At 44.2% G+C, this 14,603-nt stretch overlaps 4 protein-coding genes across 4 annotated transcripts; 3 read left to right on the plus strand and 1 right to left on the minus strand.

Annotated features, from left to right (window-relative positions):
* The first annotated feature begins 4,264 nt into the window (after window positions 1–4,264).
* Window positions 4,265–6,525, plus strand: LOC108656296 (uncharacterized). The gene is made up of 2 exons (XM_018108321.3): window positions 4,265–5,363; window positions 5,426–6,525. The coding sequence occupies exons 1-2, from the start codon at window positions 5,352–5,354 to the stop codon at window positions 6,449–6,451; spliced, it is 1,038 nt and encodes a 345-aa protein (XP_017963810.2). The 5' UTR covers window positions 4,265–5,351; the 3' UTR covers window positions 6,452–6,525.
* On the plus strand, window positions 4,557–5,228 carry LOC149090529 (uncharacterized). The gene has a single exon (XM_089263518.1). The coding sequence runs from the start codon at window positions 4,557–4,559 to the stop codon at window positions 5,226–5,228; it is 672 nt and encodes a 223-aa protein (XP_089119644.1).
* Window positions 6,526–6,700: 175 nt separating the features above from the next.
* On the minus strand, window positions 6,701–10,730 carry Hgsnat (Heparan-alpha-glucosaminide N-acetyltransferase). The gene is made up of 6 exons (XM_018108327.3): window positions 10,395–10,730; window positions 10,192–10,319; window positions 9,562–9,683; window positions 8,480–8,654; window positions 7,759–8,420; window positions 6,701–7,232 (listed from the first exon to the last, which is right to left on the minus strand). Exons 1-6 carry the CDS (start codon window positions 10,536–10,538, stop codon window positions 6,751–6,753), a joined length of 1,713 nt encoding a protein of 570 aa, XP_017963816.1. The 5' UTR covers window positions 10,539–10,730; the 3' UTR covers window positions 6,701–6,750.
* A 270-nt stretch (window positions 10,731–11,000) lies between these two features.
* LOC108656292 (TBC domain-containing protein kinase-like protein) lies at window positions 11,001–14,073 on the plus strand. Its single transcript, XM_018108318.3, has 6 exons — window positions 11,001–11,343; window positions 11,423–12,826; window positions 12,981–13,187; window positions 13,248–13,519; window positions 13,588–13,884; window positions 13,949–14,073. The coding sequence occupies exons 1-6, from the start codon at window positions 11,130–11,132 to the stop codon at window positions 14,051–14,053; spliced, it is 2,499 nt and encodes an 832-aa protein (XP_017963807.1). The 5' UTR covers window positions 11,001–11,129; the 3' UTR covers window positions 14,054–14,073.
* Window positions 14,074–14,603: the final 530 nt, after the last annotated feature.

Below are 14,603 nucleotides of genomic sequence, written 5' to 3' on the forward strand. Positions count from 1 at the left end.
TCAACTGCATTTCATTTCATTTTTCGATTTCATTTCACTCGAGCTCAATATATCACTGGAGTATCGCCTGAATTCTGGACTTGTAGTACTGGAAGCACTCCTTAATATTGCATTATTTTAAAGTGTATGCAAATACAGTCGAGTTTTGATAAACTGTATTGCGATAAATCGAGAAAATTCTATCGCCTTGGAAAAAATTCGATAATTCTTGATAGTTTAAATTTCTGTGTAAATCGAAATAAATGATCCGCTAGCCATTGCGAATTATCGGGACTCGAGTATACTTAAATTTAATTCATGCATATATCATTAGAGTTTTCTGAATTTTTATCGAACATTCATTTTGGATGGTTATCGATTTTTATCGATTTTGTGACTTGAATCGATATTTTGCGAGTATGTTCCAAAAGTCTGATTTGATTTTGTATATTTTTAAATCTCTTATTGATTGTCGACTTTGATCGAACATTCATTTTGGGTGGTTATCGATTTTTATCGATTTGGGACGTTAATCGAAATTTTCGGGATATGTTTCAATAAGACTTATTTGATTTTATATATTTTTAATTCTCTTGTCGATTTTTCGACTTTTATTGAACATACAGTTTGGATGGTTATCGATTGTTATCGATTTTTTGACTGGAATCGATATTTTGCGAATACGTTCCAAAAGTCTTATTTGATTTTGTATATTTTTAAATCTCTTATCGTTTTTTTTTCAGATTTTATTTTGCAGTATATAATGGATAGTTATCGATAGTATGCTATCAGAGTAGTATATGCGCTTTTTGTAAGTCTTTAATTTCTTTTTTTTTTTCATTATTATAATATTATAAAATCTAATCATTGTAGCATTTACACTCTTTCTAATATTTATCTTTAAATAAATGTAAAATATTTTTTCATATTCCCATAACGAACCCGTTTCATATCTGAAAGGCACTTGTCATAATCTGGCCAATGATCTGACGCGTGATGCGTTTTAAGAGGCTGTAAAATTATGTCATTACGTTGAGGGGGATTATTAATCATATTTATCTACATTGTCGGCTTCTGTTGCCTTCACCTCGGCTGCTTCTTCTTCTTCTTATCCAGCAGCGTTATCTCCTACTTATGCAATGCGAAAGCTGATCCTGGCCACAGTGCTGACCCACATCAGCTGCGGAAAGTGAAAGGATGAGCACTTGAGCGATGAATGTGTTTTTGGCATTTGACCAGCAACAACAACAACAACAACAATTAAAACAGCAACAATTCACAGAAAATGAAACAAACGAGAAAAGAAACGAAAGACTTAGGCAACGAACTTGACAGCGCGATTTCGCATTTAGTTTTCATGACGCGCTGCACTTGGATTGATTTGGTCTGGTCAGGTGAATCGCTGGGTGGCCACTTGACTTGGCAGCAGCAAGTGCAGCCGTTGCAGCTGCGATTTATAGCAGGTTCAACGACCAGTGTTGGGCAATCGATTCGCAAGGAAAAACCCTTCGAATAGAAATTTCGCGGTCATCTGCATCAATAAATTAGAGCTTGCTTTCTGCCCTGGCGTAAGTGTATCTCATTTATGAAAAGCTCAAAATCAGTGTTGTAAAACTAGCAAAGAAAACTTTAAATGAATAAATAAGAAATCCTTCAGCCTAACTGCAGATTTAAATTATTTTAAATTATTCATAGATCGATTTCAATGAAATGTTCAGCAACACAGTGTTGTAAAATAACACAAAAATATTGTAGAATTCAATTATTTCCCATCGAATTTATGCTACATACATTTTAGACACAACAAATGTGATTTATAATTAATTAAAAATTTTACAGTGCTGTAAAATACCTAAAAATAAGCTAAAAAATGTGTTTTCCCATCAGATGTTCAAGTTTCTCTTTGCATGAAATTATATCATTTGTAAATTGTCTCAAGTTTCAGGGTCAGCTCTACACTCAGCTTTGACCTTGTTCAGTTTATTGTGTGCTTTTCTTCTTCTTCTTCTTCTTCTTCCTCTGCTTTTATTACGCCCACGCACCATGCGAGAATCTGCGTTAAGAACGTGACAATGCGTAGTTAAGCATATTTATTTAATTTATTTCATTTTTTTTATTTTTTTTTTTTTTTTTGCTTAATTAAATAATAATTTACGTCAAGACGTGTGACTAATTTGCAAATGAATAACCGAAATGAAATGCAATTAAATATAGTTAAAAACGACCTACTAGGGAGTGCCCAACTTGGAGCTACTACAATTATTTCTAGGTATAATAGAGTATGGAATTGGAGGTCGCGTATCGAAATTCCCAGCTCTAGCTTTTACAGTTCCTGAGTTCAGTCGGACTGTCCCTCGTTGGCTCTACACCTCCTTCAGATTGTCTATAGTACAGGGTATATAGAAACGGGTTACATGTAGTTCGCCTTGTTCCGATTTCGTCAACTATCGCTTACATCATTTCATCATCGGCGCCGAAAGTTTTTAATCTTTCTTCAAAAGAAATAGACAAAGAAGAAAACTAAACAAATATACATATATATCTTTGTATGTCAACAAGTTTATTAAGCACAGCTCTTGGCACGCCTATTCCTCTGCTGGGCCCTTCTCTCCCTCCCGGCCTCACTCTCCTCTATTAAACAATAATCGCGATAATTTTCTAATTTTCTTAGTCACTTGGGCAATGTGACAGCTCCGAGAGCCATTAAATAGATATACAGTCCAATACAATGATCACAATATGATAAAAGACATTATTTATAGGGTATATGCGTTGATAACTAATCTCCATTGACCGCCATAGTCTCTTTTGTGCTGTCACTGTTGACACCTGTGACCTGTGGCATGCACCTGCCAGCCACATTTACAAAGAGGTGTTAAGTAATTATACCCTGTAAAATGTGGACTAAGGTTAAGGTGTGGCATATTGGTTTGAATGCATGTAAGGAAAAAAACAGCCAACTAGTGAGTGTTCCAATAATTGATCATTATAATTGTATCGATAACTCACTTAATATCGATAAATATCGTTTTTTTATATATACTCAAACTCTCCAATATCTACATACCGAGACTGTAGTCAGTAAGCAAGCAGTAATTTCCAGTCTAGCATGGCTACATAAAGTAGATTTACAGGGTATCTGCTCGACGTGCATGCCCCCAAGAGCACACATTTATTTCATTAGCCGCGGTTAGTGTTTTATTGGCTGTTAAGGCAAACTGGTAATTGCTTCGGTTTTTAAGAGTCCTAACAATTGCATACCCGATGTGCCCTTTAAATACCCTGTAATATCTGAATATCAATGCTTAGGCAGCCAGTCAGAAGACGTTTTGGAGCACGGCCAATTTTATCAAATTGCTCTAATAAAGTCGGCTTACAGGGTATATACAAGTCGGGTAGGTAAAATCACTTTTTATGCAGGGTATATATTAGTCGTGTTTCAGCCGCTGCCCTCTTTGTTCATTTCAACATGTTTAGCGCGCAAAGAAATATCCAAAAAGAGAAGAGAAATGAGAGGGCGGAGAAACGGGAGAAAGAAAGAGAGAGAGAGAAAGAGAAGTAACATTTCATGTTTTTATGTCTATTATTTACATGTTGCTAATGTGGCGGCTTTACATTCACTTTTTTATTACATTCAACTGCCTTGTGCGAAATGGGGTATGCCCGTTTGAAGGCAGTTTTTGAAAACGACGAGAGATACACATATATCAATATTTTAAAGGGTATACAATGATCGAAAGCTGATTAATTCTTTGTGGAGGTCATATAGACTCATAGACTCATATAATTGCCCATTCATTCTCTCCCTCTCTGACTTTCCTTTTCTCTCTCTATACATCTTTCATTCTTTCTGCCTTTCTCTCTTTCTCTCTTGTGCCACAAGCGGCTCAGACTAATTACATAATGACCCACATAGCTAAAAGCGTCTCAAAAATATTCGTTTTATCTTTTGTATCGGTTATTATAATTAGCTTTGAAAAACTGTGGGAAAAAGTAACTGTGCTTGTGTGTGTGTGTGTGGGGCATATTCAATGCTCGAGTTAAGACAGGTCATGAAATGCCCAGACGATAACAATAGCCAAGCTCGTGCGTGACAATGAAATTCCACACTTTGATATATTACAAAAAAAATTTACATAAATTTGTCGCATTTGTAAACAAGAGCATATGCCTAATTGGAGAGTCTGCATTCAAATCAAACTCACATTCAAATTTATGACTTGGCGGCAAACGGGTTGGCGAACAGTCTGGCAGCGCTGCAGTCCTTACAGCGTCAAGTTGGCTGCGCTCGAGGAGCAGCCATCAGTGCAATTTTCGAATATAACTGTAAAATCAACGAAATCAACTGCAAGGCACAACATGAAAATGAAACAGCGAGAAATATGACGTAAACTCAAAACAACTATAGAACCTAGTATCCACAATATCCTGAAAAACTTTTCCCATCATTAATCATAAACCACTTACAGTTCACTTAATGACAAAAGATAAACAAAACTTTGGCCACGGCTTTGGCGCTTCAGCAGCGGACTCAAAGCGATTGCTAGAACCAGTTGAGCTTCAGCATCGGCACGGAAATGAACATATCACAGTTGTTTCAGTCGTATCAGGACTTGTCCGGCCAGCAGATGAACCAAATCAATGAGTATGTGGCGCAAGCTCTGCTGCACGTGGTGCACATCCACATTATGAGCGTGACGCCGTCGCTGGTGCTGACCCTCTGCTGCCGCAACAATCATACGTGCAACTTCTACAACGAAATGATGAGCATACTGTTTCGCGGCTGGGGCATAGCCCCGCTCCAGATAGTCACTGTGGAGCAGGGCATGCTGCGAAAATTCATCCCGGGTCGCCGGCACTACAATCTCATCTTCACAGACTCTTATGCGGCCTTTGCCGAGATCGAGGTGGAGGCTTACTCTAAGGAGTATAACTACAACGAGTACTATTACATCTTTCTGCAAGCGCGCGATCGTCTGCTACAGGGCGAGATGCGTCGCATCTTCGAGCATTGCTGGCGCCACCAGCTCATCAATTGCAACGTTCAGGTGCAGCGCGCCAATGGAGATATTTTGCTTTACACGTACCTGCCCTTCGGGCCCGAGAGCTGTGCCGATACGACGCCCCAGCTGATCAATCGGTATAACGGCAGCCAGATGCTCAATCCCCAGCTCTTCCCGCCGAAGCTGCGCAACCTCTATGGCTGCCCCCTGCGTGCCGCATTGTTGCACATGCCGCCGTTCATCTAGCTAGAGGGCACGCGCATCACGGGCGGCCTGGAGGGTCGCCTCTTGCAGACATTCATTACCAGGCTCAACTTGAGCATTCAAGTGCAGCCGCTGCCTCATGGACAGGAATTGTTTGCCAACAAAATGATACAAATGGTAAAGGCCATCAATCCAAACGTTCTCCTCCTCCTTTAATACTTTCCACCCTTTGTTTCCAGCTGCAAAGCGACCAAGCGGATTTGTGCATCGGCGGCGTTCGCCAGACGGTGGCCAACAGCATCTCAGCCACATCGACCCACAACTATCACCAGACGAGCGTTCGCTTTGGTGTCCTGAGCGCCAGCTATGAGCTGAGCTCCCTGGACATCTTCTTCTATCCGTATCCCACATCCATTTGGCTGGGCCTTGTCTTCGTCTTTGCCATGTCCATTCTGTTGCTGCTCATTATGGATCGGCTGCTGCAGTTGAGGGAGCAGAGCTCCATCCTGCTTAATCTGGAGCTAATCTTTGTGGGCATGCCAATGCTGCAGCTGTCGAGCTCCATTGCCAAGAGTGTCTACTGCATCATGTTGATGTTCTACACATTGCTCATACGCACCGTCTACCAGGGCATGCTCTACCATTTGATACGCACGCATCAGCTGAACAGGCTGCCGCAGTCCATCGAGGAGCTGGTGGCCCACAACTATACGGTGGTGCTATCGGCTAGCATACACGATGCCCTCTCCGAAATATCCACGGTGCAACAGATGCGCTACCACCTGGTCGATGTCAGCGGCGGCCTGATGCAGCCTCTGCACTACCTGGCAGAGCGTCCACGGGACAAGCGTCAGGTGGCAGCGACTGTGCAGGAGATCTTCCTCATGTACAACCGGCTGAGTGCGTACTCTGCGGAGGCCCAGTCCCAGCAGCAGGAGGCGAATCACTTTGAGATCATTGCGCAGGATGTGATCGATCTGCAGCTGACGATGTACCTGAGGAAGCACTCCTTTCTGATCGACGCCTTCAACGAGGAGATCATGTGGATGCGCTCCGTGGGTCTGCTGGCCATATGGGCGCGCTGGGAGCTAGACGAGAACCAAATCCGTGCAACGCAATTAAGCTCCCGAGTATTTGGCATACAGGAGCTCTACGTGATATTTATCATGATTCTGATTGGTTTGCTGCTCAGCACGCTTATCTTCTGCCTGGAGCTGCTCTCGGTGCGATCCGTGCGCCTCCAGCGCTGGTTTCTATCCAAGTAAATAATTTGAATAATACTATGTAATTATATTGTTAGCTCTATGTCTAGCTAAACTTGTAAAAATAGTTAATTAAAAAAAATATTTCAGTTGCAATAGAAGAAATTGACACAAAAAAGAAACGAATGGTCACCCTAGCCATGTCCATTTCCCTCATGCAAAAACTAGTTCATTTGCTTGGTTTGTTTACCAAGCTTGAAACGGTTCAGCGGAACTGGTTCATTGCATCAGAAGATCGCTTTGAGTACATCGTTTCGATTAGAAACATACATACATGTATTTAATTGATAAATTCGATATGTTTAGAGACTATAATAGAATTGACGCGCATCCAGATAGAGTGCGATGCCCATCCAGATTAGCGTATTCCATACCGCCTCCAGCAGCAGCAGAAAATGCGTATTCATCGCCCCGATCCGCCAATGCCAGGGCAACATTTTGTGCATCACCGTGTGGCCGACATACATAATGATGGCATTCATGCCGCACTCTGTGAACGGAGAGCCGGACCACAGCTGGCGCACATCCACCACGTAGTAGAGCACCGAGAGCAGCACCAACGCCAGGGCCACTGTGACGAACACAAACGAGAGCGACCAGAGATTCTTGTTGACTGGAATGATGCCATGCTCCTTGGAGAAGCCACACAGAGCGCCGCCCAGCAAACCCAAGAGCGTGGCGCCCAGCAGCCAGCGTCTCAGTCGTGCCTGCCACGTGACATGCACCAGCAGCGTGACGCCAGCAAAGGAGCCCAACATCGCCTGGACAATGCTCAAAAGGCAGCCTGCAAATGGAGAGGAGAAGAGAGCAATCAGAGAGGGAGATAGCATGAGAGAGATACGCAGTGGGAGAATGTGGAGAAGAATACAAGGGGGGTAAAGGAGATAGGGAGTGGATGGATATGAAGATGGAGTGAGGGGGAGAACGAGAGTAGAGAGACGATAGGAAAGTGAGAGAAGAAGAGAAAGCGAAAGAAAGACACATGAAAAGAGAGAGAAAGAACAAGAGAAAGCGAAAGAGACACATGAAAAGAGAGAAAAGAGGCACATGGAGAGAGATGGAGAGAATGCGGTACATGGAGAGAGAGAGAGAAAGTGAATGAGACGTATGCTAAATTATGACAAGGATACAAGGAGTGTACGAGATAGAGGAGAGTGCGAAAGAGAGATGGAGAGAAAAAGTGAAAAGAATGTATGAGATAAGTATTTAATATGCATATACAAAGAGTGAGAGAGACAGGTAGAAAAGATAGATAGAATGATAGGGAGAGGTAGGGGAGATTGGAGCATTCTTAGCATTCAAAGTCTTACCAAAAACTCCCTCCGGATCAAAGGCCGACGCATCGTAAACATATTTGGCCGTGGGATGCTGATAGATGTGCGCATTGCCCAGGATTAGGCGATCCACGTAGCCGGCGGCGCCACCGATGCAATCGGGATCGGCCGCATAGTTGTGCTTGCCGCCCGGACCGAGATAGCCGCGCGGGCAGCCCGGCACGCGCAGGCCGAATGTCAAGCCCAGGTAGGTGGCTATCAGGGCGAGCAGCACGGCCAGCTCTCCGCTGAACAGGCAGATGTCGTAGATGGCGCGCTGCCAGGCGCGCTGTGGACTCAGATAGTCGCGCCGGCTGCAGATCGTGTGCAGGACGCCGGCCACCAGGTAGGCGATGCCGAAGCGCTGCAGTACGCCCATGAGACGCAGCTGCTCCAGCTGGGGGCCGTTCGTTGAATTCAGGCAGAGTCCGATGGCGAACAGTTTGCAGGCGCGCCAAATGATGCGCAAACAGATTCTTGGCTTGCTGATGCCGCGCCCCAGTTGCGCCTTGATCGACAGGGGTATGCAGACGCCCATGATCCAGAGGAAGGTGGGAAAGACGATATCGGCCAGATGGAGGCCATTCCAAGCAGCGTGCTCAATCCAGCTGTAGCCGCCGCCGCCGCTGTTCACGAATATCATCAGGACAATGGAAAGTCTGCAACGGGCGTATGAAACAAAATCGATTCCATTTTACAGGGTATCTCAGTTGCTTACCCGCGGAATGTGTCCAGACTGCGCATTCGCTGGCGCTGCGTCGCCTTCGTCGCTGCATCGCCGATGCTGTCCGCCACGGCAGCTGCCTCATCGTAACGGTAATGTGTCCAGGCGCAGCTCACGAGCTTCAAGAGGATTAGCAGCGAGGCGACCAGCACAAAGACAGAGAGGAATGCTGTACGGGAGTAGAGAAGAGCGGAGTTGAGGTCGAGTCAGTGAAACATTTACAAATCTAGATAGAAAATGTACGAAATAGGGAGCGAGAGAGAGAATGAAAGAGAGTTAGAGTGAGAGAAAGAGAAAGAGAGAGAGCGACACAGCGAAAGAGAGACTGAAAAAGAATAGAAGAGAGTGAGAGAGAGAAGGACAGAGATTGTTGACAGAGATTTACAGTGAGAGAAAGCGACCGAAATAAGGTATAAAACCAGATATTTCTTAACGTCCTACCATTATAATAAATAAATTTATGAATCACTATTTAAAGAGACAGTGAGGTAGAGTTAGAGAGAGATATACGACATGCACGTTTACGAAAGCCAGTCTAACATTTAGTAATATCATTTTAGAGAGCGCGATATACAATAATATGTACATACCTAAGGCTTACGTACATTCAAGAAATATTCAAGCACGTTTACGAGTGCGATATACAAATTGAATTGCCAACGAGAGAAACAACAAAGCCAATGAAAAGCTGGTATAGCTAAGTATGTATTACTATTCTGAGATTCATTGCTGTATTGTAACAACTAAGACAGAATGAAACATACATATAGTAAATAGCTACATACTGTATGTAGATGGAATTGGATGACTGCAGTTTAGGTAAGACACATTGCCAAAAATTGTTGACGAAGGACTACAATGAATGGATTAGTAATGGCTTATCGAAGCGTTTAGGTACAAGCCTACAAAGAAATTAACGTGCGAGAGAGAAAGACAGACAGAGAGAGAAAGACTTGAGAATGAATGACAAATGAACAAGTTTTGTTTTAAGTACATACCAACAATCAGTGCTTATCGCTATTATACATACAAGATGTTAGCGATTAGATTGGTTAACGTTGGAAATCGATACATACCATAATTAATGGGAACGCCGGGTTTGTCAACGCTGAAGCTGCAGCTGCCATTGGCCAGAAGTGTGAGGTTATATACGCCGAATTCTTGTAGATCGCTGCGCCGCAGCGCACACAAAGCCGAGCTGCAAGGGGCGCAGACAAATGAAAGAGAAATCAAGTGAATAAGCATTAACTACAAACAGTCATACACACACATTCATACATTCATACACACGCATACACACAAACACAACGCTTAGGCGTAAGAATGGCGTGTAAACAGATGTCATGATGATATTATTGCAATTGGAGCCGGAGCCATAACGATTATGCATAAGCAGAAAGCATATGAGCGTCGTGGTAGTGATGGGCGTGTGCTGAACAAGACACGAAAGCCAATCACGAAATATGCAAAAATCGCTCATGTTTATATGGATGATTATTATATAATGAGATGCATATGCAAGAGAGTTGTTTATGGCAAATTTAACAATTATCTCGCCTGGAATTTGTTTATCGAATTTTTAAAAACCTGTATTTGTTCGCGCTTGATCGGCACAAGATTAACGATGAACATCAAACGTGGCCATCTCTAGAACGTTGTAAGGCACACATACACACACACACACACACACCAATTGCAACACATACGCATTCTCGTAGGCATAGTGACCCTGATCGTGTGCATAAATTTTGAAACTCAACGGGTAAGCGGTGCTGAGCTTTAACGGTTCCACCGACTCAGCTGAAGGCAGAGCTTTCACTTTGGCAAATGGACACTGAAACGAGAACAACAAAAGCTCTTTAAGAGATGAAATGCGGCGAGAAATGAATGTGTGCAACTGATAACATACCGTATAGCACTCATCGGACAGGGTATACAGATAACTGTGCTCGGGATACTGTGAATGCAAATACATATAAGCCTGATCGACGTGCAGGGCACGCATATCCAGATCCCGCCAATGGGGCTCCGTGTACTCCACCAGAAACGACATTCCTGTGACTAGTTGCGTTGTGATTGTAAATTAAATTCAATTTATTCAATTTGGCAATTGTTTGCAGTGCAGTGCGCCGTTGACGACTAACTGCGCTCCAATGGCTACAAAATTGCCATATCGACGCCTCTTTTTTTGTATACAAAACGAAATCGAAACTATTTCGAGTGCGCAATAAAAACAAATAAGGCGAAAGAGTCTAGTAAGGCGACTACTAGATATCCTCACCATAGGTACACATATATGTATATGCATACAGAAACAAAACAACTAACATGAAAAGAAATCAACATTCATTATTAAAGTTATTATTTCTTGTCAATAAATAAATGCCATCAAATAATAAATATCTATGTATATCTACATATATCAGGGTGCGACCGTGTTACATATTAGTTGAAAAATCGTGAGTGCTCTCATACTTAGTGCATTAGCAAAACAAACTTGTTGCAGTGTTGCGCAATGCCGTAGCAGTGCTGACAACGTGCTGTTATCGATAACAGAACAGCTGATTTGCCCTGCTGAGTGGCCAAGAAATAATTGTTGCTCCTCCTTGGCTGTGCTCGCTACTTTCTTTGCCTGCCCGACCAAATGGCCGCTGGCGCCACATCGTTAACCAAATCGGAGACGCGTCGCCTATGCGCCATCACTTTCTTTGCCCGGCTGCATCCGGGCGATGTGTGCGGCAGCAATGGTCTGCCCCTCACACCCAATTCGATTGCAATTTTAGGGCGTTCCCAGCGGCTTAAGGAGCTGCAGCATGAGCATTTGTGCCAGTATTTGGATGTGGTGCGCGGCAAGCATGGTAACCACTGGACTAACAAGCTCATCCACTCGTTTCCCTGATTTTCATACAGCAGAACTTACGCGTTTCTTTTTTTTAGAGCGCACCATTGTCGTCTCGGAATATGTGGGCTGCACACTGGAGGATTATGTGAAGCGGCACTCACAGACCCCAATCAAACAGACACATATACTGCGCATATTCCATCAGGTGGCCAGCGGGCTGGCTGTGTTGCATGCCCAGAGGCTGGTCGTGCACAATCTGGAGCCGCGTCACATACTCGTGGAGGGCAGCAAAGATGCTGTGCAGGTGAAGCTCTTCAACTATGGCATGCATCATATGACCAAGGGCGGCGCCTATGTGCCCTTTCCCATTGGCAATGTGCGCTATATGTCGCCGGAGCGTCTGCTCGGCGTCAATGGCAACATCAAGAGCGATGTCTGGGCCTGGGCGATGCTCTTGCTGGAGCAGCTACTGCAAACGGAGCTGTGGCCCAAGCTGAAGCTGAGCAACATTGCCTGGAAGGTGTTGGCCTTTGCGCGCAATACCAAAGTCAGCGTTGTGGAGAAGATCGCACGTGAGCATCAGCGCCTGGAGCTGTACCAGCAGCTGCCGCTGGAGGTGCGCGAGCTGCTCGAGCGTTGTCTGAGTGTGCTGCCCGCCCAGCGTCCACTGCCCGCCGAGTTGCTACAGCATCCATGCTTTGCCCAGCTGAGCCAGGCGCCGGCAGTGCGACCGGATGCATCGGCAGAGCCTGTGCCGCTGCTGCTGCGCTGCCCCCTGACGCAGATCTATCACCTCTGGCAGCTAGCCGGCGGCGACGTGCAGGCGGAGCTGAAAAAGGAGGGTCTCATACGCAGCGAGGCGCCTATTCTGGCGCTGCCCCAAATTGTGCGACTCAGCGGTGCCAGCGTCTGCCCGCCGCGCAGTCAATCCTATTTGATGGACGACCGTGTGGTGCTGCTGAAACTACAGCCACTGCTCCAGCGGCTCAGTCGCTTGCCAGCCTCCGTCTACTTTCCGCTGCTGCATATGCCGCGCCAACAGCAGCAGCAGCAGCAGCAACAACAACAGCAGCAGGAACAGCAGCAGCAGCTGCCTCTGCTGATAAGGGAACGTGATATTGAATATCAATTTCGTCGCGTGCGTCTCTTCACACGCCTACTCCACGGCTATCCGCACACAGCGGAGCAGCTGCAGCGCGAAGCAGCCATTGATATACCGCCGCTGCTGCGCGGTCCCATTTGGGCAGCTCTGCTGGGCGTTCTGCCCAATGCGAGCTACGCGAAAATTGATAAGTTCACAGCGACCAGCACGGATCGCCAGATCGAGGTTGATATACCGCGGTGTCATCAATACGATGAGCTGCTCTCCTCGCCGGACGGACATCGCAAGCTGAAGCGTCTGCTCAAGGCCTGGGTGACGGCCCATCCACAGTACGTCTACTGGCAGGGACTCGACTCGCTGACTGCGCCATTTCTCTATCTCAACTTTAACAATGAAGGTGAGAGCGAGAGAGAGAGAGAGAGACAAAGGGAGAGAGAGAGATAGGCATAGATTATAATAGTATGAAAGTATCAACTTTTATAGGGTTTTAGTTTCTGTTTCCTTCATGCATTCACATATTTATCTTCTCTTTCGTTTCTTTTGTCTTTTAGAAATGGCATTCCTGAGTCTGTTCCGCTTTATACCCAAGTATCTGCAGTGGTTCTTTCTGAAGGACAACTCGGCTATCATTAAGGAGTATCTCTGTAAATTCTCTCAGCTGAGCGCATTCCATGAGCCGCTGCTGGCACAGCATTTGGCCAGCATCAACTTTATACCCGAGCTGTTTGCCATTCCCTGGTTTCTCACCATGTTCTCGCGTAAGTCTGCGCCAGATTGACTAACCGACTGATTGATTGATTGATTGGACTTGCTTGCAGATGTTTTTCCGCTGCACAAGATTCTGCATCTGTGGGACAAGCTGATGCTGGGCGACAGCTCCTATCCGCTCTTCATTGGCGTTGCCATATTGAAGCAACTGAAGAGTACATTGCTCAACTCTGGCTTCAATGAGTGCATCCTGCTCTTCTCCGACCTGCCCGACATTGTGATGGAGAGCTGTGTGATTGAGTCCCAAAAGATGTACGAGTGTACGCCGAAGAGCATAACCCATCGGCAGCATGCGCTGCGCGTACAGACGCCACATGTTCTGGTTGGTGAAAGTGAATCCGTTTTTTCCATTCGATTTCATTTCACTCATGTCTTTGCCCCATTTTGCAGGACATTGGCGCCGGGGAGGTGGAGCTGCAGCATTTGCAGTCTGAGCTGTGTCCGCGCATCAGCGCCAAGGATGTGCATCAGCTGCTGCTGCACGCACCAGAACAATTGGCCCTGATCGATTTGCGTAGCGTTGTCGAATTCGGCCATGTCCATGTACCACATTCAATCAATATACCCTTTGCTACCGTACAGCTGGGGGAGCAGCGCCTGGAGGCGTTGCAGGTGCCCCAACTCGAGGTGCAGCTAAGACAACGCATTGTCGTCTGTGTGAGCAACATACATCAGCATGCCGTGGAGGTTCGTCTGAATACATAATTATGTATATAGAATTATCTGATGTATCTCTCAATTCTCATTTCAGTTCTCGCAATTTTTGGTCGCCTGCGGCGTCCTACGCACCTGCATTCTACACAAGGGCTTCAATGTCCTACACTCAATTGAGCCAAATATACTCATCTCGAATTGATCGGGCTATACTATACTATATCCAACCTATTGTGCTATTTTATAATACTATATATACGTATATGTGTACATATGTCAGTCGGTATATACATATATGCATACATAGTTTGTATATTATGTCTATTAAAATATATAAGTTTTTTGTCCGTATATTATTCAAGTTTTATAAAACTACATACATTGTACTCGAATCATATTCACCCAATATAAATCGTTTTTTTTTTTTTTTTTATATGAAAAATATATAATAATGCATATAGATATATTATTATGTTTCACAGTTCTTCTGCTTGTGATTAAGTCAATAAATGAGTTTTATATATTATGTTAGATAAATAAATTTTTGCGGGGATCCCCAGCAAAATTTTTGCTTTAACCCAACAAACATTAAACAAAGCTCATAATGTAATTATTAATTTTATATATAGAATAACAAACAATCATAAAAAAAAATATATATATATGTATATATATATATATATATATATATATATATACACATCAAGATTTAGAAAAATTAAATAGTCTTTTGAAATTAACAGTAAAAAAAG

The sequence above is a fragment of the Drosophila navojoa genome, chromosome X, assembly GCF_054131105.1.
Source record: "Drosophila navojoa isolate 15081-1374.11 chromosome X, UAZ_NAV_1.0, whole genome shotgun sequence".
Taxonomy (NCBI): Eukaryota; Metazoa; Arthropoda; class Insecta; order Diptera; family Drosophilidae; genus Drosophila; species Drosophila navojoa.

What these genes read in the sequence shown, in the direction of transcription:
- LOC149090529 (XM_089263518.1), top strand. Translation starts at nt 4,557, where the DNA reads ATGAACATATCACAGTTGTTTCAGTCGTATCAGGACTTGTCCGGCCAG.
- Hgsnat (XM_018108327.3), bottom strand. Translation starts at nt 10,538, where the DNA reads ATGTCGTTTCTGGTGGAGTACACGGAGCCCCATTGGCGGGATCTGGAT. An exon ending in TGTCCGATGAGTGCTATACG is followed by an intron (nt 10,320 to 10,394) that starts GTATGTTATCAG and finishes TTCTCGTTTCAG; the next exon opens with TGTCCATTTGCCAAAGTGAA. An exon ending in CGGCGTTCCCATTAATTATG is followed by an intron (nt 8,655 to 9,561) that starts GTATGTATCGAT and finishes ACTCCCGTACAG; the next exon opens with CATTCCTCTCTGTCTTTGTG.
- LOC108656292 (XM_018108318.3), top strand. Translation starts at nt 11,130, where the DNA reads ATGGCCGCTGGCGCCACATCGTTAACCAAATCGGAGACGCGTCGCCTA. An exon ending in TCTCAACTTTAACAATGAAG is followed by an intron (nt 12,827 to 12,980) that starts GTGAGAGCGAGA and finishes TTTGTCTTTTAG; the next exon opens with AAATGGCATTCCTGAGTCTG. An exon ending in TACATCAGCATGCCGTGGAG is followed by an intron (nt 13,885 to 13,948) that starts GTTCGTCTGAAT and finishes TTCTCATTTCAG; the next exon opens with TTCTCGCAATTTTTGGTCGC.